The 26,501-nt window shown below is 42.1% G+C and overlaps 1 protein-coding gene across 2 annotated transcripts; it reads left to right on the top strand.

The window, feature by feature from the left end:
- The first annotated feature begins 1,618 nt into the window (after positions 1–1,618).
- LOC113026802 (transient receptor potential cation channel subfamily M member 1-like) lies at positions 1,619–26,501 on the top strand. 2 transcript variants are annotated; one of them, XM_026175964.1, is made up of 29 exons: positions 1,619–1,674; positions 2,479–2,788; positions 8,614–8,690; positions 9,840–10,032; positions 10,113–10,326; positions 10,434–10,558; positions 10,678–10,849; positions 11,457–11,631; positions 11,929–12,052; positions 14,436–14,508; positions 14,891–14,991; positions 15,172–15,336; positions 15,482–15,616; positions 16,679–16,729; positions 17,010–17,150; positions 17,249–17,278; positions 17,356–17,648; positions 17,824–18,052; positions 18,289–18,417; positions 18,488–18,634; positions 20,163–20,291; positions 21,127–21,378; positions 21,681–21,855; positions 22,226–22,246; positions 22,717–22,861; positions 24,183–24,388; positions 24,645–24,777; positions 24,994–25,370; positions 25,459–26,501. In XM_026175964.1, the coding sequence occupies exons 2-29, from the start codon at positions 2,705–2,707 to the stop codon at positions 26,049–26,051; spliced, it is 4,689 nt and encodes a 1,562-aa protein (XP_026031749.1). In that variant the 5' UTR covers positions 1,619–1,674; positions 2,479–2,704; the 3' UTR covers positions 26,052–26,501. The 2 variants fall into 2 exon arrangements, with proteins under 2 accessions (XP_026031749.1, XP_026031739.1); XM_026175954.1 differs by lacking the exons at positions 1,619–1,674; positions 2,479–2,788 and having other exon boundaries at positions 6,675–8,690.

Here is a 26,501-nt window from a genome sequence, read left to right as displayed (position 1 = left end):
GGCCGGGAATCCCGTCCGGACCAGTAGCTTTGCGTGCGTTCACCTTCCTGAAGCACCTCCGCACATCCTCCTCAGACACAGTGTGCACACTGACGTCATCCGCGGTGCGCACACTGTCCGGTCTCATGGTGTTCGCTGTGTCGAATCTAGCGTAGAATACGTTTAGATCCTCACACAGAGAGGCCGTGGTCTGCGGTGTTTCTGGACAATCTGACCATATTTGTAAAAGACAGAGGACCTTTTCAATCAGATGACAACCAAAGATCCAGATTGACAATTTATTTAGAATAAAAGCCTAAAAACATTAAATGACAAATAATAAAATCACACAGAGCAAACTAGCTGTCACGGAGTATTTTGTGTCCATAGCTGAACCTCCATGGATACGCCATGCACTGTGTATCTGAAGCATAATACCAGCAAAATCACTTCTAATGACGCCTCTGATAGAAGATGCTAATATATATGATAAGAGAGAAACACCCTCATCAATAATCCGGTGTGAGAGTGTAACATTAATCCTGAATCTCTGTAATATAAATCATGTAAAACCTTTTACTGAATCAGGTTTTATTTATGTGTGTGTTGCTGGATTATAGCCCAGAGCGACTCCAGGTTATGGTCAAGCATTCAATAACATTTTTTTCAAATTAAATTCAGTCGTCAAATAAAAAGTGATTTGAATGATAGACTGTGTATGCAAGGTGGAAGCAGCTTTAGTTATGAAAAGTAAAGCCTTAAATTTTCTTATTAATGATCAGCTGGAGGAAAATCCTCAAAAGAAGTCTGATTGCATAGAAGTGTATGAAAAAATGACAGAACTTTTTACTTGACTTATGACCTCAATAAACATTTTCCTCAGACATTTGTGATCTCAGTCACCAGTTTTGGGTCTTACTGAACAAAACGTTAAAGTTCACTTTGTAAATTATTTTTCCAGTTAGAGTGAAATAGATGATAAAGCAGGGGATGGTTTAAGGCGTGGCTACTTTGGTCCCTTTGCTTTTTGCACGCTTCATCCATGACATTTAGTTGCAAAACACCAAGATGGTTTTGCCAAAGTGACTCATAATCATAATCAAGATTCAGTGCAGAGTCACTGATGTCATACCACTTGGGACAAAATGCAGATCCTTGTTTTTCCCTTCCACTGAAATTCAACATCGCTTCACACGGGATGAATCGCACCCCAAACTCCATGCCGATGTTTCCGTAACAAAGATTCAGCAAAGACTATTTTTTATTCTGCTGCCACTGTCATGGTCCTGGGTCGGTGACCCAGTGTTTTTGGTTTTGTGCTTTTACTTTTGATAGTTTTGTATTATGACTGTTGTTTTGGGTTTCCTAGGGTTTAGTTGTGTTTCCTCTGTTTGGTGTCTTCCCTGCTTGTGTATCTCCTTAGTGTATTAGGTCTCTGTGTTTAGTCCGCGTCTCTGAGTCTGTGTCATTACGCGTATGTGTTTCCTGTTTTACTCTGAAGGGCTCTGTCTTATGTCAGTGTGTTCTGTTTACGTTCCCCCTGCCTCGTCAGCTGTGATGTCTTCCAGGTGTGTTCCCCTCCTGTTTCCCATCCCTTGATTCCTGGTGTGTGTATTTATAGTGTGTGTTACCTCGTCCTCGTTCGTCTGCTTCTCGCCGTCCGGTTTCCTGTGCCTCCCTGCAGCTTCGTTTCTGGTTGGTTTTGTTAGTTTTGCCCAGTTTAGGTTTTCGTAGTTCCATACTCACCTTTGCCATTTCTGTTTGTATCTACTTCTGTTTAATAAACTCACTTGCACTAGAGCTGCCGCATTTTGGTCCTAAATAACTCCCACACGACTTGCCCCGGCAACCCGTGACAGCCACTCTATTTTATAGAAGTTTTATTAAATATGTTTTAATGTTTTATTTTTAGTCCTAATTTGTTAAGCACTTGTTGACTGTGTGAAGGAAGAACACCCTTAAAACAGGAAGAGACTTTCTGCAGAACGATGCTTGCGCGAACTGCCGCAAATGGTTGGGGCGTGAGAGGACAGAGAAGAAAAACAGCGTATAGGCGAATAGTATGGGAGAAAGCAGCACTTAAGGCACATGGAGGAGAAGTTCTCAGTGCATCAGGGGAAGTCCTCCTGCAGTCTGAGCCTCTTGCAGGGTCACCTGATCCTGCCTTATGCTGCAGAAAAATGATTAATTGGAGCAACTGATATGTTCTTGTCATGAATAAATTTGTCATGTTCAAGTCAACCTGCAGATGGAGCCTTTACCTCTCATTAATGCTATCAATGCAAACAGCAGTGGGGAATCTGACCCAACTCACTCTCATTTAAAATTTCACAGCAGTGAAAGTGCTGAGGTGGAGCTGCACATCCAAATATGTTGGAGTGGTACTTCAGTTTTATGAAAGAATAAAAGACAGAACTTTATCCTGTCTGCACTGAGTTAGGCAAGGTTTAAAGTAGATTTACCTCCAATCATCATTTATTAAATCTGCATCCCTCGTAGAGCACCACCCTTGGCCGTCTGTAGCATCCACTAATCCTGATTACACATGGAGAGACAGGATGGGGTCTCCACCCACCACACCCCACCCAGAGATGAACGCATCACAGACTGAGGACGGGATTGCGACGACCACAAGAGGACACGGGAGACAGAGAAGAGACAGAGGACACGCGTACAGAAGGGGAGATGGGACGATGAAGGTGGAGGAAAGCTAAACTTTACCAACATGGACAGCAGAGGGAGGAGAGGAACTGATGGGTCTTTCAAACGCTCATCCATAAAACGCAGCGCATCCTCTGCATCACAGAAGGTAGGATGGAAAACTCACCTGGGAAGGTGGCAATATTTACTGCGGTGGCCAGGATGAGATCGTTACTTACAGCATCAAATGGTCAAAAAGTACCTGAAATGTTACCTATAGTTCCTCTTTTTGAACTGTTAAAGAAGCTCATCCATAACTGCAATTAAAGCAGGTGGTTAAACAAGCATTAAGAGAAAAAGCTCTTTAGTAGTCACTGCAGGTAACATCAGCTGTACACATGCACAGCCTTCTATAGGATGCATGCATGCTGCAAGACTTCTGTTCTGTCACTGGACCCACCTGGCCACTATTTGGCTCCACCCCTGCACCTCAGACTTACCTTAACTCTCAGAACTTGAATATCCTGCAATCATTCCCCTTGAGATTGTTTAGCATAATGCTGCCTCTTACAGATGTTTTGAGTGTAAGTTAAAATTAGCTGGTGGGTGTGAACCAGAGTGAGCTCTTGGAGAAACGTTTCCTGGTCTCTCAGTTAAGATGTTAAGATGAACTCTGTGAAGCCTGTTTGATTTTTTTCTGGACTTTTTTTGGTGTCAGTGTTTTTCAGCAAACGTTCTGAAACTCATTTGCAGTTCTGAAAACACTCACTGAATATCTGAAGGCCTCCTCGTGCTGGTTTGGTCCTTGTTTGTGGTTTGCGGTTTTCTCTCACTGGTGCCATTGTGCTGTTTTAATCATTTTTCTTTCAGTCTTGCATTTTCTTATTTGTCGTCTTTATCTTTGTTCTGATCATCATCACCACCACCGCCTCCATCTGACTCTGAGGTTTTGTTCTGAGAAATGTTTGAAAAACTCCACAGAAAATTATCTGCAGACACTGAATCCACAGGGAGACAGCCAATCAACAACAGCATGAACACAGAAATCACTCTTTGCACTCTTTTATGACCGAGGGCTGTAACAGTGCAAGGCCCCCCCGGGTCAGAACAGGAAGCTGGGTTTGGAGGTCAGTTAGAGGACAGTTAAACTGGTTTAAATAAAGTGCTACTGCAACTTCACATTTAGTAGCATTAAGAAAACAAAAAGACAAATATCTGAACAAAACAAAGAAATCAGATTTTTGTTTTTAGGTTCAGGGAGGAAGCAGCAGCACCTTCTCTCAGACCATGTGACCTACTCATGCCCTTCTCCCCTCCTCTTCCTCCTCAGATCATGTGGCCCGCTCACTTCACGGTTCATTGGCTTCATGTGATTTTGCTCAATGAACACAATCATCTGTTTATTTTCCCTGGAAAACATGTGACTGTGAAATCAGACACATTAAAGTGCGAACAGCAAAGGGTCTAATTAATAAAACAGAGACGCCAACGTCGCACAGATAAGTAACACGCTCGTCTTAACACTCGAACCAGATCCTTTCTGTCAGACGCAAGCTTCACCTGTATCTCCTCAGTTAATCAGTTTCCCGTTAATTTGATGAATGAAAAAAATGGGAAAAAACGTTGCATATTGTGAAAAGTTTTTAGAAGTTATGAAGAAAAGGAACAAATTAAATTGACTGAATGTCATCGAGGGTTATACTTGTTTATAAAAACTAAGACAGGCACTTTTCCTATAGGAAGAAAAGGATTGCACAAAGCCTTTTGTAAGATAAAGTGCCAGAAAGGCAGAAAGAACATTCATTCATAGAACAACATAATTAAATTAGAAAAAAATCCTAGAATATCCTTCTCCCAAACTGGAGCAAAGAATTTTTGATATTGATATTTATCACAGATTATACTCATATATAAAATGAGTTTGATAAAATTAATCAAATGGATTCATAATTGTATGAAAACTTTCAAAAGGCATCATCATAGTAAACCTGCATGGGACCCAATTCAGTAAATCAAATTAGTGGTAACCAGTTAAACATTTCAGCTAAAACCACCTTTATAAGCATCCAGCTCAGACTTAATAATGCCAATTTTGAGCCTTAATGCAACTGAAATACGAAGTAGGTATTATATAAAGAGAACCCAAAACTGTTTCACATCGCAGGCTGTAAACATTATTTTTTAAATTTCTGCTGTAAAGTTGGACATTTTAAAAAAACGGAAGCCCGTGGCGATCGTGGGAACTGCAGGTTTTTTTTGTATTTTTGGCACAAATGCTTGATTTTTCTTTTCTTTTCTTTTTAAATTCTTCCAGCATTTTTTCATTGAGGTTTTTATTTTAGCTTTTTGATGCTACTTTTTGAGATCTTACAGAAATATTTTTGTTGCTGTTTGTGTGTCTGTCAGAAAGATTGTGTAACAACTGCCCCGATGAACCTCAGTTAAGTGTTGATGCAAGTCCAAAAGAAGAACTTTACACATTTACTTCTGGCACAGGTTTATCAGTTTCCTAAATATTGCTTTCACCGTTGAACGAATTATCATCAGTATATATTTTTAATATGTTTTCATACAATATTTATAGAAATAAATTGAAATAGGCTCCAGTTCACATGGAAACACACATGCAAACTAGAGACCACCAGGGATTGTTGTACAACCCCAACTGGTGTTGGTACTACATATGTGACATGCACTAAATCTGTTCAAAAACAAAGAATAAGTGTTTGATTTTTGCTGATTCCTCCCCATCAATGCATTGTGCTGCTGTTGTGCCGACTGAAGAGATTTGCTGTTTATTCCTACCTTGTTATTCTCTGATTGGTTCAGAGCTGCGGTCCACTTCCTGTCTCTGAATGAAATAAAATAGAGCATAATACAACAGCTCATTATGCAAACAAGTAGTTCCTCTGAACAGCATTAATCTCATTTAAACCCCTGATAATCCAAATCTCCAGGCCTCTCTCACACACCCTGTGCATTGTTGCTGAGTCCTTCCTTTTTTCTGTTTTCGTTGAGAAAACACTCCTTGATTTTATTTTATTCACTTTAAAAGTACTTTAGCAGAATATTATTGCACAGAAGAACGGAACAAATACTCCACTAAATTTTCAAGTATAAGTACTGCAATAAAATCACTGTGAAGAGGTCCATCAGTATTATTTACAGTATCAGAAGTAAAAGTACATGTTCTGATCGATTAAACTGTCATATGAACTGAATGTGTGTTCGGTCTGTTGTGCAGGCAAACTTTGTTTTCACGAGTGTTTCCCAGAATCCAGATGCAGTTATATCAGCGGTGCTTTTCGTGCCATGATAAAATGTTAGAAAGTCTGGTTGGTCCACAGGTGAGGCCGTCCTGAATTAAAGTGGGCTCTGCATTTCTAAACTCCTGTGTGGAGGTGACCGTAGTGAAGAAAAGAGCACAGAATTCCTCTCTGAGATGCGGTGGAAAAGCAACCAAATGTAAAAACTGGGGTAAAGAAGCAAAACGATTCAAACCAAAGAAGATGGACTCAGTTTCCATGAAGACAAACCGAAATCTTGAGGGGGAGCAGGTTCAACAGGTTTCAGTTTAAAGCTGAGCACATGGAGGATCAGGGTTTGGGAGGTTTTGGGAGGTTATGTTTTTGGGGGATTTTTAAAAGCAGATTTATTGAGTCTGGTCCCAGCAGCTCATGAAAATGCTCTTGTGTTGAAGCTTGATGGGTCATGAGACTCCCAGAAGGATTACCTCGGCCTGGAGTCATGAGACCAGGTCGAACAAAGAGCCCTGCTGCCTCACATGCTTGTCACATGAACTTGCTCAGCTGCATAAAGTCAACTCCTTTCTTATCTGCTGAGCTGCACCCAGACCCAGTCCTCACAGGGTCCTCGCGGAGCTGGAAGCCAGTGGGAGCTCACAGAGCTGCTGGGTCTGCAGTTCACTTCAGGTTTAGCACTGAGTGAGATGTTTGGACGTTGGAGTAGATGTGCAGGCTGCTGCTGGTGTCCACACAGACTTCTGACTCTTCTTCGCCCGATCTGAACATGAAGCATCTGAGAGGTTTGTTGGTTTCTGAAAGATTCTGTAAGAATGATATTCATAGTGGATAGAAATAGAGCGAATGTACAACAAATCTATTTTATCTGTTCAAAGATTAATTTTAAAAAATGTCTAAAAAGTACTTTTTTAGGTTTATCCCTGTCAATGTGTTTACGACCTCGACACACTGAAAAAACTGAAGAGAAACGAACAAGAAGCAAGATTTTGTCCACCATAAAATTTGGCTATTCTTGAGGTTGACATCCTTCATTGCCACTAGATAATTTCGAGCTGCTTTCTGGGTTTGAAAAAACAAAATCAGACAGTTGTCACGAATCAGTTGCAGTCCATCGTTAGTGGTGCTGGCTTCAGTCATTGTGCAAAGGTACTGTTTATAAGGTTGGGGAAACCTGCAGTCAGCTGACACTTGGATAAGTAAGGAAACGTTTCTCCCACTGAATCATTACGTCCAAATGAACAGAACTTTTTGGGATTGGTTCCGTTCCTGGGTTTTTATTCTGCAGGCTAAAACAACTGCAGAATCCTAGCTAGAGGCAATGGCTCACCCACTTTCATTTAACCATTTCTCCCTCTAGCTGTTGTCACACAGGAAACTCTGGACAATTTGGGGAGAATCCTGATGGGAACAAAGTCAACTTTTCCCACATGGAGCTCTCTGAAAAGCATTTTTACTACTGGAAACACTCAGTTTGCTGCAGGTGTGGGCACTGCCTGGCTCAAGCATACATAAAGCAGCATACATTAGAAAGTTATTTTCTAATTTCTAATGTTGGCCTTACTGGATATCAGACGGATTTGTACTGAGGGCTACATTTGAATTCTCACACACATCCTGATGTGAAAATCATGCCCTTTAATTGTGACTTCTTCACATCTGAAGTATTTTCTCTGACACGTCTTTGTTTCGTTTAAAGTTAAACCCAGAACAGTAACTTTGGTTTCCTTCTCTACAGAACGTTTGCTGCCTGATGAATCACTGAATTTACCTGATTCTCTTCCTCTTCTTCCTCAGCTGTCAGGAGGATGGGGAGGGAAAGATAATGATGATGATGATGGTGGAGGGTTATCGCTCACGTGAAATAGACAATGACGCTGAGGCTCATGTGCCGTTCGGACGTTAATCCTCCATCATCCAGAGTGCAGGAATTTTACAAAGTGCAGACACACAATAACAACCAGTCATTGGTGCTGTTTGGATTTAAACACACAGGAAATAGAGCTTTAAAGGGGAGTTCCGTGTGTTTTTCTGTGCAGCTCCAGGATTAGGACGGAGGGTAAGAGGATTGGGTGCATAAAGAAATGGAAAGCTCCACTCTCCCAGAAATTAGCCAGATATATTCAGACATGAGCAGTTTGGTGTTTCATTTGAGTCATTCTGCAGCTGAACACAGGAACAAGAATGAACCACAGAGAGCACCGACACGCTCAGCTGACTTCCTGTTTATAGTTTTCTATATTAGTGACTGAATAAAGTTTTTGTTTTTATTATAAAAACTTACTCTGATCCACGACTAAGTTTATCTTGTAATCTTGCTGATGTGAGACATATTTAATCCATAATATCCACCTTAGGATACACCACCAAATAGTTATTTATTTATTTATTATTAACAGCAGGAAAAGTGGAATAAATCATTTTCTATGATCAAACTGACAAAACAATGATTCTGTCTCTTTGCCTTTTGTTACCTTCTTTGTGCAGATGATGTGAATTTATCAGTAGAGTTGGAAAAATATAGTCCTTAAATTAAAAACATCACTGTGTTGGATGAGTGAACTTTAATTTGATAAATTAATAATTAAAGTTCCTTTGAAGATGAAAGGAAGCAGGTGTTTCTCGGACATTCGGTTTCATGTTTTTCTTGATGACAGTTAACCTGTTACTTTGTTACTGTGAAGAAGGAGAAGCAGAGTCATCCTCATGTTTCTTCGTAATCACATATTTTCAGATCCAGAGAGCTTGGATCGACAGAACCTTCCAGAAGAGGGAATGTATCCAGATCATTCCCAGCAAAGACGCCAGCAGGTAACGACACAATCGAGTGCAGAACCTCAGAGAGAGAATTTTCTCTTCTTTTTAATTTCTCTCACCGGACAGAATGATTATGAACGAGGAGACGAGCTGCGTTCAGTCACTTTCAAGTGATCTTTATCAGCTGGTCCTCCTCATGCAGCTATAATTACAGCTTCCTCTGGGGTTTGTTGTGTTATTTCTTTTCTTTTAATTTTTTTAACCCTCATTTTCATTTTTGGAGTTTGATATTTCAGTTAGCTCTTCGTATTTTTTGTGTTTTGGTCTATTGTTCCAGCCTCTGTTTTCTTGCCTTTGTGTTTAGTTTATTTCCTTTTTCCTTTGTTTCTTTTGTGTCTTTGAGCTAATCCTTAATGATTGTCCTTATTGTCTTCACCTGTGTCCCTTTTCCCCAAGCTGTCTCCACTTCCCTGATGAACTCATCTGTATAAACAGACCAGTCTTTCACCTTAGCCTCTGTGTGTTCTTGGCTCTGAGCTTGTGCTCGTTGGTGTTCGGGTTTTTGAGTGTAATGTAAATTAAGGCTGGTTTTCTGGAATCGCTCCCGTCTGCCTGAGTGTTGTAATTGTGTCGTACTTGAGGCCATGAGTGCGGCTTTCTAACTTGTTTTTGTTACAAGCAACTCAAGTTCCAGAGGAGCCAAAAAGCTTTCCAGTGACTGGAGTCTTTCTGTCTTTATTAGCTGCTTCTCTTCTACACTGATCGCTTCATTCAGTGTAATGTGACTGGTCACTCGCTGTTGATTATGTGCTTTAGTCATATGACCTCATGTCTGTTAAATGACAAACGAGACGAGCTTGATGGTAAAAACGAGTTGACCACCGGTTTATAATGTGAGTTCTGCTGCTATGAAGAATTCTTGGAGAACCTGTACTATTAGTGTTTAACTTCAGGTTCAGAAATTTTATTTGCGGTAATGTTGCACAAAACATTCAGTTCCTGCAATTTAATGAAAGCCCGTCTGCAGAGTTGATATCCTATAAAAGCAAAAATGGTTAAAGTGGAAATGATAGTTTCTCATCTCGTCATATTATAGTAGAAACGACAGTTCCCCCTCTGCTCAGTGCAACAGTTACCTTACACAGTGAGGCGGTAAATGAACATCAGTGCCTGTAACCTGTTTGTACTGCTGTTTTTGTTCAGGTGCAGCTGTGGTCAGCTGGTGGCACAGCACACCGCCATCCCTCTGGGGGCCAAAGAGGACGGGGCCCCACTGGTCCAGCTGGAAGTCCAATCTACGGAGAGATGGAGTGCCCTCAAACACACCCAGGTCTCCCCCACTGATGCCTACGGGGTGCTGGAGTTTCAGGGAGGAGGACATGTCAACAAGGCCATGGTAGTGTGCCTGAGGAGTGACACGCCAGCTTCACTGCTTCTGTAGCGTTCTAGCACTGACACCTCTTCCTCCTCCTGCAGTACATCAGGGTCTCCTTTGACTCCAAACCAGATTCCCTGCTCCACCTGATGTTGAAGGACTGGCAGCTGGAGCTTCCCACACTACTCATCTCTGTTCATGGAGGCCTCCAGAACTTTGACCTGCCTCCCAAGCTGAAGCAGGTCTTTGGTAAAGGGCTGATCAAAGCTGCTGTCACCACTGGAGCCTGGATCTTCACTGGAGGAGTCAGTACAGGTACAGCCTTCATTCTTTATGCAAAGATGACTTGATGCCATTGCTGTTCTTTGACATCAAAAAGAGTCATTTTGTATATCATGACTTTTCTTTTTTTTTTTCCCCAGGAGTCATCCGCCATGTTGGCGATGCTCTGAAAGACCATTCTTCAAAGTCCAGAGGGAAAGTTTGTGCTATCGGGATTGCACCATGGGGGATTGTGGAGAACAAAGAAGACCTGATTGGGAGAGATGTAAGACAAACCAGACGGAGTCTAAGCCGACAGTGTTTGCAGATATTTATGTAGTAAAACACCTGGCAGCAGAATGTGCTGTTCCTCACTTGGGTGAAACATGGGGTTTCATGTTTTAGGTGACCCGGCCTTATCAGACAATGTCCAACCCGCTCAGCAAGCTGTCAGTCCTGAACAGCAGCCACTCCCACTTCATCCTTGCTGATAACGGGACGTGTGGAAAGTACGGCGCTGAGGTTCGCCTCCGCCGGCAGCTGGAGAAGCATATCTCTCTGCAGAAAATCAACACACGTGAGTCAAACATGTGACCTACCCAAAATGCACAATTGCTTTTAGTGTCAGTCTGAAGCTTATCAGTCCATCAATCTGTGTGACCTGTGGGTTTCCCTTTGTCATCCTATGCCTGGAGCTGTCTGTAAGGCAGGGACAGCAAAGGGGAGCTCAGCTGTCACCTCTCACTTCATGAGGCCACCATAAATGACCAGAAAATAAAGACTTTTTTTTTTTTTCTATCCAACCTTAACTGTATCGAGTCAGGTAAGTCTAAGTGAGGCGGCTGTTTCACACTACTTGTGGCAGAAATGTTGTCTTTAACAAACCATTTTTAGTTTGAGCACAATGCATGGCTAGAAAGCAGTTCCAGAGTGAAAGGGGTGCTGGGTTTGGGTACGTGGTCCTGCATAAAGGTGGAAGACCATGCATGAGAGCAGTTTTCTGGTGGGTGGCTCAGCAATGCTAAAGCTGCACAGCACTCTGTGTGAATGAGTGACTCTTCAGAAAAGGAAAACCAAATTGGTGCAAGTGAAGCTAATCACCGAATGCTAAAGGTCATTATTTTGAATTGCAGATGCTGATAGAAGTTGGCCTTAGAACTTATTTTTGTGTATGGTGGTTTCAGGTCTTGGTCAGGGGGTCCCAGTGGTCTGTCTAATCGTAGAAGGTGGTCCAAATGTTATCTCAATCACACTGGAGAGCTTGAAGGAGGAGCCCCCTGTCCCAGTGGTGGTCTGTGATGGCAGTGGTCGAGCTTCAGACATCCTTTCGTTTGCTCACAGATACTGCGAGGAAGATGGGTGAGCTGAACGAACGTAAAAGCCAGGCTTAACTAGACGATCACACCTGGTGGCAGTTATGGTATTGATACAATCACTGAGGATTGTCATCGACAGATTGAAGTTAAATAGCCAGACTACAACGTCATGTAGAAAATCACATTTGCTTCTAAAATGCACAATTACTAATAATTCAATTTATCAGATCATGTGAGACGCTCAGTTTTCCAGTTTTAATATGGGAATCTTTATCGTTATACCCCTCTGCGTTCCTCAGTTTAATGTTAATGTGGCTACCTGGATGTTTCTCTTGCGCAGGTTGGTTAGTGAGAGTGTCAAAGACCAGCTGCTGGTCACCATCCAGAAGACCTTCAACTACAGCCGCAGCCAGGCACAGCAGATCTTCCTCATGGTGATGGAGTGCATGAAGAAGAGAGCTCTGGTAGGTTGGGGGCAAATTGAAATTAAGGTGTGTGGGGTTTTTTTTTTTGGGGGGGGGGGGCTTCATAACTGCATTTGTCTGTCACGTATGTCCTCATCAGTTCATTAATAAACCTGATCTCCATCCCCAACCCATCTCGTCTCAGTCATTTATCACAAACCAGCCCTACTGCCTTCATACACTGTGTTACTGTTGGGGACGAAATAATCCCTGCCTGGATCGGAGTGGTTCAGGAGTGCATGAATATGCTGCAGACTTACTAAAGACAACAACCGAATGTTAAACTGTGATTTGAGTTCACAATGAAACGCATTAATTTTTCTCAAAATTAAACTGTCTGCGCCTGATTTTGGTTTTTATTTTTCCTTCGTCTTGGCTATGCACCATTTTTCTTTTGTACTGTGTAGGGCAGGGTGTCCTGTAACAGTCCAACCCTGCAAAAGAATTAAAGCCATGTAGAGGCCTGATGACCGAACGCAACCAGGGGGAGCTACCTTACATGCCAGGGTGCACAAGTGTTGGTGCCAATTTGAGAACAATGGCTTAAGTCTCTGAACCAGCACTGAGCAAACACTTGATTGTAATGACATAAGCTCAGGTGTGTGTGTGTGTGTGTGTGTGTGTGTGGGGAACTTAAACAATTTAAACATTGTTTAAGTTCTTTTAAACCTCACATGTGTAACTGTGGTAAGTTAACCTACACTACTGGTTGGGCACCGTTTCTGCAGATTACAGATTCATGTTATACAAACCTGTTCACTGTGACATTTGCACAATGAAGGGTTTCCCTTTGAACTGACACTGCAGCACTTAGTGGAGATTGTTCTGTGACCCTCCACCATTTATTTAATCCCACAATCCTCTGCTTCTTCCAGAGAACAGCTGCAACAGCAGGCTGCCCATAAATGTAAAAATCTGAACATCAATTCACTTAAACTGATCTGCTGTCAGATTAAAATTGCTTTGCTGCAGGTTCACATGTTCGTCTGCAGACATGACCTGAAGTCAGAAACATGAGGAAAATAAAGCTCGTGTAAATCACACACGTGAAAATGCCTGTTCAGATTTTGACTTCCAGTGATGATATCATTATCCATTAATCTCTTCCAGAGAAGAACCTGCCTTTTGAATGTAAATCAATTAGTAAATAAGCACAAAGACCAAATCAACAGAATACAGATGGGATGGGGGGGGAAACCAGCAGTGCAACGCATCTGAAAACCTGCCGCACATGTCCAAACAACAGATTCTCACTCCAGATTCATCCTTTACTGACACTTACTGAGGGTCCTTCATATTTTACCACACTGGGAAGCCTTCAATGTCATTTTCAGTGACACTCAATGGTCTAGCTGAGATCGCCAGATAAGGGGGTTTAAAAACCAAACGGTTTCCTCATGAGTAGGCTGGATTGATGCTGCTGGAATATATTAGAGGACGTCATCAGATGACCTATTCTTTCATTTAAGGTCTTTTTAAATAAAATAAAAAATAGATGCACAATCGGTGTTGATTAAGAGTTGAATGTGATACAGCCTGCATCTAAAAATAAATACAAATAACATTATTGGCAAATGTCACAAGACATTTGTGTTCAGGTTGCTGCATTGGACACCACCTCTGCAGGAGAGCTGCTCAGACCCTGGTCTGCTGCATAAATCAAGACCAACGTCTGTTAGATCTGGAATTCTGACAGTTTCATCACATTTACATCTGTCTGCATCCAACTTTTATATCTGATCAAAGGAAATAGATCCTTGGCGGCTCAGAGATAACAGGTACAGATTTACCAGATTACGTATGCCTTATTCCATCTCAATCACATTTTTACGACCTGCTTTATCGTCTCCAATTTGCATAAAATTGTTATTGTAGATAGTTTGAAGATAAATGATGATTCCTGTGAAATTTTAGCTTCATATATTTTTAATCCTTTAAAGATCTTTTTGAATCCTTTAAATGATCAGCTGATCCACTTTTCATGAACATCTCAAAAAGGCTAAAAATGTCACTGTGTGAATGAATGAGTACTATGAAAACATTAAGGTCTCTTGTCTAATATTTGATGCTAAATAAAATTCAAAATAAAGCATGGACAATTCTTTCTGACATTAAATTAATTTATGTTGACTCAAAAAAAGAATCTTGAAAAATATTAGATAAATGAAGCTAAATTGTCACAGTAATCAGTCTATATGTGTCCAAGCTTTGCACCATAAGATTTATAAGTAAGTTGGAGCCAGCAAAGCAGAAGATGCACATTGATTTGAGACGGATGACCTATAATGGGACCGGTTCTCTGCCCTGAGCTTTGCCTCTCAGGCTCTGGGTGTCTGGTGCGGTTTGTGTCGCTCACTGTGCTGTTTCTTTGTTGATTGTGTAGATTACAGTGTTCAGGATGGGCTCAGAGGGACAGCAGGACATTGAGATGTCCATCCTCACAGCTCTGCTCAAAGGTTGGTGTGTGAAAGGGTTTTAAGAAGGAAACGCACAACAATGTTAATGCTGTTGTGTTAGGTAACATTTTAGACAGGCGACTGCCTAAGAGAAATGTTGGCCTGTGTTTCAGTTCAGGATCATTTCTCTGATAGGTCTGAGTACATCAAAGCAAATTATGCTTTTCTCCACTTAAATTGGGACATTTGGTGTAATGAGTGTCATGAAAGCCACATGTTGCTGGCAATACAGATAATTTCTTCAAGCATATGGAGTCGCAGTGATTTCACATGGTTTAATTGGTCAATGTAACAGCAACACATTCATATTTCTAATATTTATTCCAAAAACATGTCTGTGTAGGGACGGAACTGAGGGTGAGATCTTTTTTCCTGGTTTCAGGTACAAATGCATCTGCGTCTGATCAGCTGAGCTTGGCTCTGGCCTGGAACAGAGTGGACATTGCTCGCAGTCAGATCTTTGTGTATGGACTCCACTGGCCTGTGAGTTCACAGATACAACAGCTTCAGTCACTCCGTAAACTTTGTTTTTCTTTCAAGAGAAACTTTTTTCTTTGACATCAGCGTTCTGTCATCCATTTGTCTGCTTCCTCAGCCTAGGTGTCTTTTACTTATGTGTTTGTGGATTATTGATTCCCCACTTGCGTTTGCTTTCTGTTTCAGCCTGTGCGAACTTCACCTTCTGACCGTCCAAAGAGCCCGGTAGCCCAGCGACCATCAGCAGGAGGGGCTAAAGGGAAACCCCGGGGGAAGAAGGGAAAAGGAGGAAAAAGCAAACCTGAACCTCCTGAAGAGACGGACCCTCGGAAACTGGAGCTGCTCAACTGGGTAGGAGACTGGACTAAAAGTGATGTTATCATCTTGAATAGCCGCCACCAGCATCCGCTCAGTGACTGACACATCGAGGCAAATCTGTGATCCAGAAGCAGGTGGCAGGGGATGATTGTCATGATGGTGTTTTTGTGTGGGACAGGTGAACTCACTGGAACAGGCCATGATGGACGCTCTGGTGTTGGACAGGGTCGACTTCGTTAAACTTCTGATTGAGAACGGCGTCAACATCCACCACTTCCTCACCATCCCCCGTCTGGAGGAGCTGTACAACACGGTGAGAGGAGGACCTACTCCATGACACCTCCCGTGTGCAGAGTCATAGTTGATTTACAACGGAAAAAGTGCTCTTTGCAAGAATTATATGATAAATAAAAATTAAAAATGACCTTGAATGAAATCAGCATAAAAATCCATCAGCAGCAGAAAGAAATAACCCATTTTAAACCCAGTACAAAGCATCATTTTATGACGGGGTAATGAAACTGGATAACCGATTTATGGTGGTGTTAAACTGGGTGTGATTATCCTGAATCAAGATGTTAGACGTAGCAGGGTGAGAGCCCTGATTATTTGGTGCTCACAGCAGGCTGGTAACACACACATAAACCTCAGGTTCATTCAAAATACAATAAAGAGTTATTTTATCTTATCTTCAATGGGGGCTGGAAGAGCATTGAACTAAGCTGCAGTGGAGCTTGAGCACACCCTGCTGGTAATACATGTTATGTCACCTTTCAAATGTTTTTCCCAGTCTGCCTGTTTGTTATTGATGCAGTAATGAGGGCTGGTTTGTTGAATATGAGAGTAAGATTAAACTGCACTGTTTGAATCAGCAGAAACCTTAAAAAAAGTTTTGGTTTTATATGATGCATTGAAAAATCTTAATTCTCTCAGGGACACTGCTCATATACATCAGGCAGAAAATGCTCCAATTTCTTGGTACTTCACCATTTGTTACTCTTCCCTTGTAATATAATACCTTCATGCTTGTTTGATCTCAATAAAATTTGGACATCTGTTAACAAAACAAAAGCTCTGCTCTAACCACTTTACTCTCGCTGACACGTTGCTCTGCAGCTTAATGTCCTTCTTCTGTTATATCACTGCTGCTGTCTCTAATCTAGCTCTGATCCACAGACATAAAAGCTCTTAAAACAATGGTTTAACCACATTATTGTCAGATTACAAAACAGCTCTCTGCTGCTGTCTGCGTGCATCCCGCTCATCACGTCCTCTGGTCTCTAAGTGAATCTGTTAATTTGTATAAATTGTATTAAGCAGAGAAGCCACCACTGTTTTTATTCGCATCACCTTGTTTTGTGGTTGGTTTCTGCAGAAACTGGGACCAGCCAACACTCTGCACTTTTTGGTCCGAGATGTCAAAAAGGTGAGTACCGTGCTCTGGATTCACCGAGTTCATGAAATATTTAAACTGCAGTATATGCTTTGAGCTCAGGCTGCTTGTCCCCAGAAGGTACCAGGGCAGAACCGCAGCTGCACATCATAGAAAATATGTTCACGACCTTTAAAAACGAGGTATAAGTGTCCTGTTCACTGAAGGAAATCGGCTCTTCTACACTGCATCTGCAGAAAGAAAACTAGCAAATCAAAGAAAATATGAGGAATGACTGAACAAAAGATGCATAATCCAATGACATGTGTTTCAGGGGAATCTTCCTCCAGATTACCAGATCACACTGATCGATATTGGACTGGTCCTGGAGTTCCTGATGGGTGGAGCGTACCGCTGCAAGTACACAAGGAAGAGTTTCAGGACTCTGTATAACAACCTGTATGGCCTCAAAAGAGTGAGTAAAGTTGGTGGAGCTGCGATAGAAATGACCTTGCATCTGCTGTAGCATCAATACACTAATATTTACTCACATTTTCATCTTGTGTCTTACAGCCCAAAGCGCTGAAGCTTCTTGGCATGGAGGTATGTACATGTAGATCTGAAAACTAAAGGTGATCTGCTCTGAGAGGAAGACTTGCTGACCTGCTTGGTTTCTGCAGGATGATGAACCCCGTCCAAAGGGGAAAGGAAAGAAGAACAAGAAAAAGGAGGAGGAAGTAGACATTGATGTAGATGACCCTGAAGTCAGCAGGTTCCAATACCCCTTCCATGAACTGATGGTGTGGGCGGTGTTGATGAAGCGCCAAAAGATGGCATTGTTCCTGTGGCAGCGAGGGGAGGAGGCCATGGCAAAGGCTCTAGTAGCCTGCAAGCTCTACAAGGCCATGGCTCACGAGTCTTCCCAAAGCGAGCTGGTGGATGACATCTACCAGGACCTGGAGAACAACTCCAAGTGAGTCCCACACACAATCCTGGACATCGTGTCCAGCTTCTGTTTATACTCTTAAGGCCCTTGTTATCTTTTAAACCTTCTCAGTTGTGTTTGTTAAAGCCACATGCTGGTTTTCCAGCTTTAAAGTATCCACTGTGAGGCAGCCTAAGGAGGGTGTTGGCCTTTTTCTTTGCAGGGACTTTGGTCAGCTGGCCTATGAGCTGTTGGATCAATCCTACAAACACGATGAGCAGGTGGCCATGAAGCTCCTGACCTACGAGCTAAAAAACTGGAGCAACTCCACCTGCCTGAAGCTGGCTGTAGCTGCCAAACACAGAGACTTCATTGCCCACACCTGCAGCCAGATGCTGCTGACCGACATGTGGATGGGCTGTCTGAGGATGGGCAAAAGCAACAGCCTCAAGGTACCAGCAGAATACAGCAGCAAGGTTTTCTCAGGAAAAGGGTAGAATAAAGAAACTGGATAGACAGAAAAGGTTAAGAGTTTGTTTGCTTTTCAGAACTTCACAAGTTAAAATATAATTTTTAAATTAAATGGGCCCAAGGATAGAACCCTGAGGGATCCCAGCAGTAGAGGCATCTATATGTTAACATAATTCTGTTAAGCTTGACCTTTGTCCCCTCCTCACCCTGTCTCCAGGTCATTTTAGGGATTATTTTCCCTCCTGCCATCATGCTCCTGGACTTTCGTCTTGGGGATGAAGCTCCTCATCATTCATCCAAAGGAAGCAATGATGGAAAAACTAAAGATGACAAGAAGTCAAACAAGGTATAAAACTCTCGTGTCGTTAACATCGGCATAAAATCAGGCTGTTTGAGTAACTAAGACTTTGTTTCAGGATGCAGCATCTAATGTTGACGCTACTTCAAAGAAAGGAGATGAAGAAGAAAATGAGAGTGACAAGAAGCACGGGAAGAGGGTTCCTATCGGGAGGAAAATCTATGAGTTCTACAATGCCCCATTCACCAAGTTCTGGTTCAACACGGCAAGTGCACATTTCAATATTTAAAATGAGAAATATATAAAAGGGCATTTCAGATAATAAAAATAAGTATCTGGTAGATATAAAAAGACTGAACATTTATGAATATTTTCCCTGAAACTTCGTGTTTGACAGAACTGCAACAGACAATGTTTTTTTTGTTTTTTTAAAATTTATGTTTTATTAGTTTTCTTATTTATACAACATGTACAACAAATTCAACTTAATCACCGTGGGGGGGAAAGCAAGGCAAAACAAAACAACAACAAAAGAGACAAACGGACCAAAACAAAACCAAACAAAACACAAAAACAAACGAAACAAACCAAGAAATACAATGACATTATACAAAATCCGGCCTCCCATTTTGTACATATTTCAACCAATATTTGTCAAATGAGTCCACCTGCCACTTTCGCCTAAAAGTTATTCTTTCCATAACAAAAATATTATATATCACATCAATCCATTCATCTATAGTAGGAGTATCCTCTTTAAGCCAAAGGCGAGTTATGGCCTTTTTGGAAGCTACCGACAGCACACTGAACAAATATTTATCCGGTTTGCATAGATTAAGACTCTCTAGGTTACCTAGGTACAATAATGCAAAATGAAATTGTATTTTCTTTTGGAAGATTGTTTCCATGACCTTATGTATTTCCTTCCAAAATGGAACCACATGGGGACATTCCCAAAAAATGCGGAAATGATTTGCTGTTGCATGTCCACAATGCTTCCAGCATGTTGTATTCTGAGAATAATTGGATTTTCGAGCTGGGGTAATAAAATAACGAATTACATTCTTCCAACTGAATTCCCTCCATGAGGGGGAGCTTGTTACTGACCACTGCTGTCTACAGATCCCATCCCATTCCTCTCCTGTTAGGGATAGGTTGCTCTCTGTTTCCCATCTTGCTTTAACATATCTTGTATCATCACCCCGTAGATTGATCAGTGAACAATATAATTTGGAAAAAATTTTGTAATAGGGTCCATCTCTATATACATTCTCGAATATATATATAATCTCTTCATTCCCAGTTGATAACTGAGGATTTTTTAACTTTTTATTCAGGAAGTCCCTCAGTTGCAAATATCTAAAAAAAATCTTGATTTTGCAACCCAAACTTTTTCTTAAGGTCCTGGAAACTCATCACTTTTCCATTTTTCAACAACGTACTGTATGTGGTGAGACCTTTATTTGCCCATGTTTTGAATGTTGAGTCGATCTTACTAGGCAAAAATTCTGGGTCATATGCAAACCACTTAAGGAATCCGGCCCTCTGGTTTAATTGATACTTTTTAAGTACTCTTTCCCATATCTTTAATGAACTTACTATCCAAGGGTTGCCCGGGTCTCCCAGGAGTCGTAACTCTGAAGGACAATGTTATGTGCTTAAATAAATTGGCACATCAAGACTCAGAGGTCTAAGAGTCTGAAACGTTCCCAATTCTAGCTGTCCATCATAAATCCAGAAGCTGAATTTTTACTTTTAGATTCTATGATCCTTGTGTTTTTTGTCCATGTTAGATCTCATACCTGGTGTATCTGATGTTGTATAACTACATAATCCTGGTGAAGATGGAGCGGTGGCCGTCTTTGCAAGAGTGGATCGTCGTCTCTTACATCGTCACTCTGGGCCTGGAGAAATTCAGACAGGTGAACGTCAAACACACCTGGCTGTTTAACCCCCGCCTGCTTCTGTGACACTCACTCAGCAGCAGATTTCAGTCCCTAACTACACAAGAACTGGCCCAGGTGGTTAAATCGATCCACATCAGGTTCTCTTCCAGTCTGTGAAGGTGTGCAAGAACAACATTATCTCTGCTGCTCCAAGTTGCAATTTAAACTGGTATGCCAGTACTGTGTTATATAACACAGACACTGCTCTTGTCTGACAAGTCTATTTTTTACATTTTCAGACTGAGTGTGAGCTTGTTATGAACTCTGGATTCTGCTCTGAAGGTCATTAAAATTTTGAAGGCAAAGCAAAGTTTGTGCCTGAAAAACAAACAAACAAAACAGCCATTAACAGTTAGCATGAGCTCAGTAGGTGTGAGGACAAAATGAAATCTGATCGGGGTGCAGGGTGAGATCTGAAAAGCTAATAACATAAAAAGAACGTTTTATTTTTGCCTAATTAGAATTTTACACTTTACTGAAGAAACTACATGAAAAAATGTAACCAAATGCAACTGAAATTATGCTCAATGGCGGAACCTAAAGGTTTAATCCTCTGAGCTGACAGGTTGAAAGGTGATCTCATATTAAAGGGTCTCTTCTTGAATTACACTTTTAACACAACATTTGATCCTTAATTGTTTTGTTCCATTAGAAATGCATTAGACTGAATTACATTAGCAATATTGATACTTTAGGAAACTTTTCAAATCATTACAGTTCAAGCGGGTTGTACAGTAACGTGTTTACAGTCTCTGAAAAATGAACTTCTGACCTTTTCTTCTGACCTGGATGAAAACACTTGCTTGGTCAGATCCTGATGTCCGAGCCTGGGAAGCTGAAGCAGAAGATCAACGTGTGGTTGGAGGACTACTGGAACATCACAGACCTGGTGGCTATCTCGGTCTTCATCTTTGGGTTCCTGCTGCGGCTGGAGCCTGAGCCCTACATGGGATATGGCCGCGTCATCTATTGCGTCGACATCATCTTCTGGTACATCCGAGTTCTTGACATCTTCGGAGTAAACAAATACCTGGGGCCCTATGTCATGATGATCGGCAAAATGGTAGGACCCCTGGTGTGGGTTTCTTCTTATGTTTTCATTCAGGAAACCGCACTTACAGTCAGGCCAACGCAATGTTACACAACCTTTTGTAAAGGCACCAGGAAATCATAGTCTTACATTTAAAAGGACTGTGATGTACTGGTACCTCACAGTACACAGCTACATGTACACTGTATTATCAGATTTATGTGGGGTACCAGCAGTGCACACAGGTTATTGTTTATACGTGTGGTATAATATTGATATCGTCACAGAGTCCACATTGATTGGGTTAAATGTCTCGTGTTCCCACATGTCTCCAGATGATCGACATGTTGTACTTCGTGGTTATCATGCTGGTGGTGCTGATGAGTTTTGGTGTAGCTCGGCAGGCCATCCTCCACCCAGATGAGGAGCCGACGTGGCGTTTGGCCCGCAACATCTTCTACATGCCCTACTGGATGATCTACGGAGAGGTGTTTGCCGACTCCATAGACCGTAAGACTAGAATCCATAGTAAGACAGCTGTTAGTCCCCTGTCCTCATGCTGTCCTTACCCCGTCCTCCCTCCATGCTGTAAACTATCAGTTAGTCCACACACCCTGCTGTCCTCTCCCTCCAAAAACAATTGATCTCTGTATTTACTTTCACTGTACTTATGCTTTTTATTAATCATTTGGATACTACAAACGAATTTTATTTTTTCCCCTGCAGTTGATTTGTTGTGTTCATTGTGACTATGATTGTCATCCTCTCCTTTGTTAGACATTATCTCCTTCAGTGGTTCCAACATGAAGTCTTCTTCACTTTTTGAGGATTTTCAGCTGATTATTTTTCTTCCTTCTTTCCTTCCGCTGCTCCTGGACAGTTTACGCGATGGAAATCAACCGTAAGCATCTAAAAGCACTAACCCACTCAAACCAAACAGTCAATGTGCTCATCTGTGCATTTGAGGTCATACAAGGCTAATCTCATAGTGTTGTGAAATCTCAGTTGTATTATCTACTGACCATCATTTGTTGAATTTATGCTTTTAAACTCACTGATTTTCTTTTAACTCCCTTCGGTTCAGTCTCATTGAACCAGAAGAGGCTGAAATGAGTTTAGCAGCTGAAATAACTAAGCTACCCTCACAAAAATTTGTCATTTCATAAGTGCTGTCTATGAAACAAGGAGGTTCTGAGGGTGGGTGTTACAGACCCTATTTAAAATTTCTTTGGTAACACTCATAAAAACTCAGTTGCTCATAAATGCTGTTGCCTGATGTTGTCTTTTGCATTGTTATAGTTTACTCTTTATGTCAGATTTAATGAGTGCTGCAAGTCTATGCGTGTGTGTGTGTGTGTATTTGGGTTTCAGCTCCTTGTGGAGAAAACTTATATGATGAAGATGGGAAGAAGCTTCCTCCCTGCATCCCTGGAGCCTGGCTCACGCCCGCCATCATGGCTTGTTACCTGCTGGTAGCCAACATCCTTCTGGTCAACCTGCTCATTGCCGTCTTCAAGTCAGTACACCGAGCAGTCGTTGCAGACACGAGCTGTAACATATGTTCCGTCGTGGCTTAAAAGTCACAACATAAAGAGGAAACAACATTTAATTTTAAATCCGTTAGTAACCCGAGCTACACATGACAGCCCAGAGAGCACAAAGACAAAAACTGGCATCCCCCAAAGCCAGCCTCAGGCATGCCTTTATCCACACCTTGTAAGGTGTAGACAACTGTCAATTAAGCTTTGACACTTGCACTGCAGACAAGGAAATTAGGGGTTGCAGACACTGACTCAGACAAAACCCACTTTAAAAACACTTGTCATATTTTTCAAGTTAAATGCAGTGAAGAAGAGTTGAGTTTAGTTTCAGTGTCGAAAAAGGGGAAATGGGGGAAACAGAAAAATATGTGGACAAAATACTGAGAATGATCCGTATGTGTCCTAAAAACCATTTGGCTGCTGATTATGGCAGTGTTTACTTTGCCGTACGTACATACTTAGTATGTGACGTGAGGTTCATTATCAAGTGGTGACTGCTCAACTACACAGCTGTTCATGTCCACAAGCATGTATAATCCCGGCCTTATACTCACTCATTTGCTCGGAGCTGGAGGATGAACACACTGTTTGTGCCCTTATAGTTCAAACTCTGTAACATTAGTGTCGCGACAGACTGTAGAGCATGCTGACATCCAAAAGAAGCCTCATGTTCACCCCATTGATGACAAATTTTTCATCACTCAGACCCAAGCAGACTTTTGCACACTTCCAATTTAACAAAGCTTTTAAATGAACTTTGACCTTTTAGCTTCTCTGCTCTGATACAAAGGGCTGTGTGATCAATAGAAACAAAGTATCCATCTGGCAGCAGGAACACGAGTTGATGTTATTGGTGCTATACTGTGTCTATATCAAGACCTTGAGAGGAAATCATTTTGTTGGAAAATTTTCTATCCAAGGAAACATCTGAGGACAAACTGCTTAGATCTGCAGTGTGTCCCCTCAATTGCTCTACAGAGGTACAGTAGAGATGCACTGAAAACAATAGCCCGGGCTGGGAATGTCACTTCCTGTGTAGATGTCACCATAATCTATTAACTGGTGGGAAGGAAAAATACCTAGAAACCATTTTCTAGTTAGCTCACGGTTCCAGTTGATAACTTCACCTTGAACTTTGAAAACCTGATTATATAATGATAAAGTGATAATTAACTCATTCACTGCCAGCCATTGGCAGTGAATGAGTTAAACCCATTGACTCATACACTGCAATTGACGGCTATAGACGTCAATGGCAGTGAATGAGTTAAGAGATTTTCTCCACTTGCTCCACAGCAACACCTTTTTTGAGGTGAAGTCCATCTCTAACCAGGTGTGGAAGTTCCAGCGATATCAGCTGATCATGACCTTCCATGACCGCCCCATCTTGCCCCCGCCGCTAATCATCTTCCCCCACATCTACATTGTACTGAAGAGGCTGTGCTGCCACTGCAGACGGAGAGCAGAGGGTGGAGAGTACGACGACCGCGAAAGACGACTGCGTAAGACAGAGACCGCCATAATCAGAACCTGAACTTAAACTCTGGATCCTGTTCAGTTTTTTTCAGTATCTGATATCTAAAAATGTAATATGTTTAAGCACATCACTAACAGAAGCTAAAGTAGGTTAAAGGCTCAGTATGAATACAGCATAATCCTGGTATTTCTCGAGCTATCAGAACCACCTCTACCAGTCTGAGGCACACATTGCAGTCACGTGTGTTTGTGTGCCGAGTTTAAAATGCTGTGTTCCCTCAGAGCTGGTGCTGAATGCAGATGAGCTGAAGAGTCTGCATGAGTTTGAGGAACAGTGTGTGGAGGAATACTTCAGAGAGAAGGACGATGAGAAGCAGTCGTCTAACAACGAGCGAATAAGAGTCACGTCTGAAAGGTTCGTGTTCATCTCAGCGTGCAATCTGTGGAGGACCAAAACTGCCAGAATCAAAAATACATACGTTAAGAACTGAATAAAACTTAAAATGCTGTTAAATGTGAAAAAAAACAAACAAAAATGTAATGATTTACCCGGCAACTGAAACTTAAGTGAGACAGCATAACTTACAACTTGTTGCCATCACAGCCCTGAGTACTCATGTCGTGTGTTCAGGGTGGAGAACATGTTCATGCGTCTGGAGGAGGTAAATGAAAGGGAACACTCGATGAAGGCATCCCTGCAGACGGTCGACCTCCGCCTGGCTCAGCTGGAGGAGTTCTCTAACCGAATGATGAACGCTCTGGAGAAGCTGGCGGGCGTCGACCGAGCTGAGCTCGTCCGCACGCACTCCAGAGGATCGTCCGTGTGTGAGCCGGGCACTCTGCTGCGCCAAGGCAGCATCAACAGCGCTGACGGGTACAGTCTGTACAGATACCAGCTGGAGCACGACGACAGGACGTCGGTTTTCGGAGACATGGAGGGAAACGACAAGAGGGTCCAGCAGAGTCCAGAGAGGCAAGGTGGGAACAGCGAGGGAAGAACCAAAACAGGTAGGACAGGAGATGAGTCTTTATTGGACGCATTATATCAGAAGAATGAAGGTAAACAGTTATCCTCTGTCTGAACTTCTCTTTTTAGGTGAATTGAAAGAGTTCTGCTCAGCTCTGGAGGTACAAGGACTTAAGGACACTCAGTCTCTTTCAAACGTGGACATTCTGATCTCTCCCTGTGACCCAGACATCAAATCCCCCAAGATCTGCTCCATTTCACCTCAACGTGACTCGGCTGACACTAACAAAGATAAACCCATAGAGAAGGGCCGACTGGAGGCGGCTGTGTCCTTCCCTCTGGAGAGGTCAAAGGTCACACAGTATTTATCCTCTCCAACCCTCAGCAGCTCTCCATCCTCCAATAAGAAGTATGTCAGCAACATCATCTATAGCCCCGGCCAGCAGGACCAGAATTGGGCCACTGAATTGACCAGCAAGGAATCCAAAGAGGAACTAGATGAGACCAAGCTGCAAAGCCATGAACAGGAGGGTCAGAATAATAATGCAGAGGAGGAGGAGGAGCTGCTGGTAGGGGAGGACCAGATGTATCCAACGCTGCGCTCCAAGAGTCTCAATGCCAACCCAAGAAAGATGAGGAAGAAGAAGGAGGAGGACGAGGAAACACCACGTACAGCCAGCAGCGTCAAAGATCTGGTTTCAGCGTTCAGTGGGGGGCCATGAGGACACGGGGAAGGACCAGGTCCAAGAACTCTTCAGACGACTGTTTATCCTGAAGGACTGAACCCTGCTCTGAACTCACGGGAGATGAATAAAGCAAGCATGATGCTTCAGTATTCCTGAACCAATAATAACTCTGAAATAACTGCTAAACCTGAAGCTGCAGCCCCCCCTCCTGCCCAACACAAAGCTCCTGCATTTGGTTTGTTAAATTCCAGAAGAAAAAGTAAATGTAACCAGTTGCAACAAACATAGTATCCTTAACCTAACTGATCGTTTTCTCTGTCACGATCTTGACAGACAGCAGCACAAGAAAGGAAAACTGAAGAGATCGCATGCTCATTGGCTACGGGCTTGTGACCCGTCGTTAGCCAATGAACATTCCCTGAATAACACTACTTTTTTTACTCCTGTATTGATCATATTTTATAAACTACAACAATTTCCTTGAAA

Source organism: Astatotilapia calliptera, chromosome 1 (genome assembly GCF_900246225.1).
Source record: "Astatotilapia calliptera chromosome 1, fAstCal1.2, whole genome shotgun sequence".
NCBI lineage: Eukaryota > Metazoa > Chordata > Actinopteri > Cichliformes > Cichlidae > Astatotilapia > Astatotilapia calliptera.
Note: the sequence above shows the minus strand (reverse complement) of the source record. Positions and strands in the feature narration are given on the sequence as shown.

Bases quoted from the DNA above. Each gene is read 5' to 3' on its own strand.
- LOC113026802 (XM_026175954.1), top strand. From the start codon at position 8,518: ATGTTTTTCTTGATGACAGTTAACCTGTTACTTTGTTACTGTGAAGAA. The intron at 8,691-9,839 runs GTAACGACACAA...GTTTTTGTTCAG, and splicing joins CCCAGCAAAGACGCCAGCAG to GTGCAGCTGTGGTCAGCTGG. The intron at 15,337-15,481 runs GTAGGAGACTGG...TGTGTGGGACAG, and splicing joins AACTGGAGCTGCTCAACTGG to GTGAACTCACTGGAACAGGC.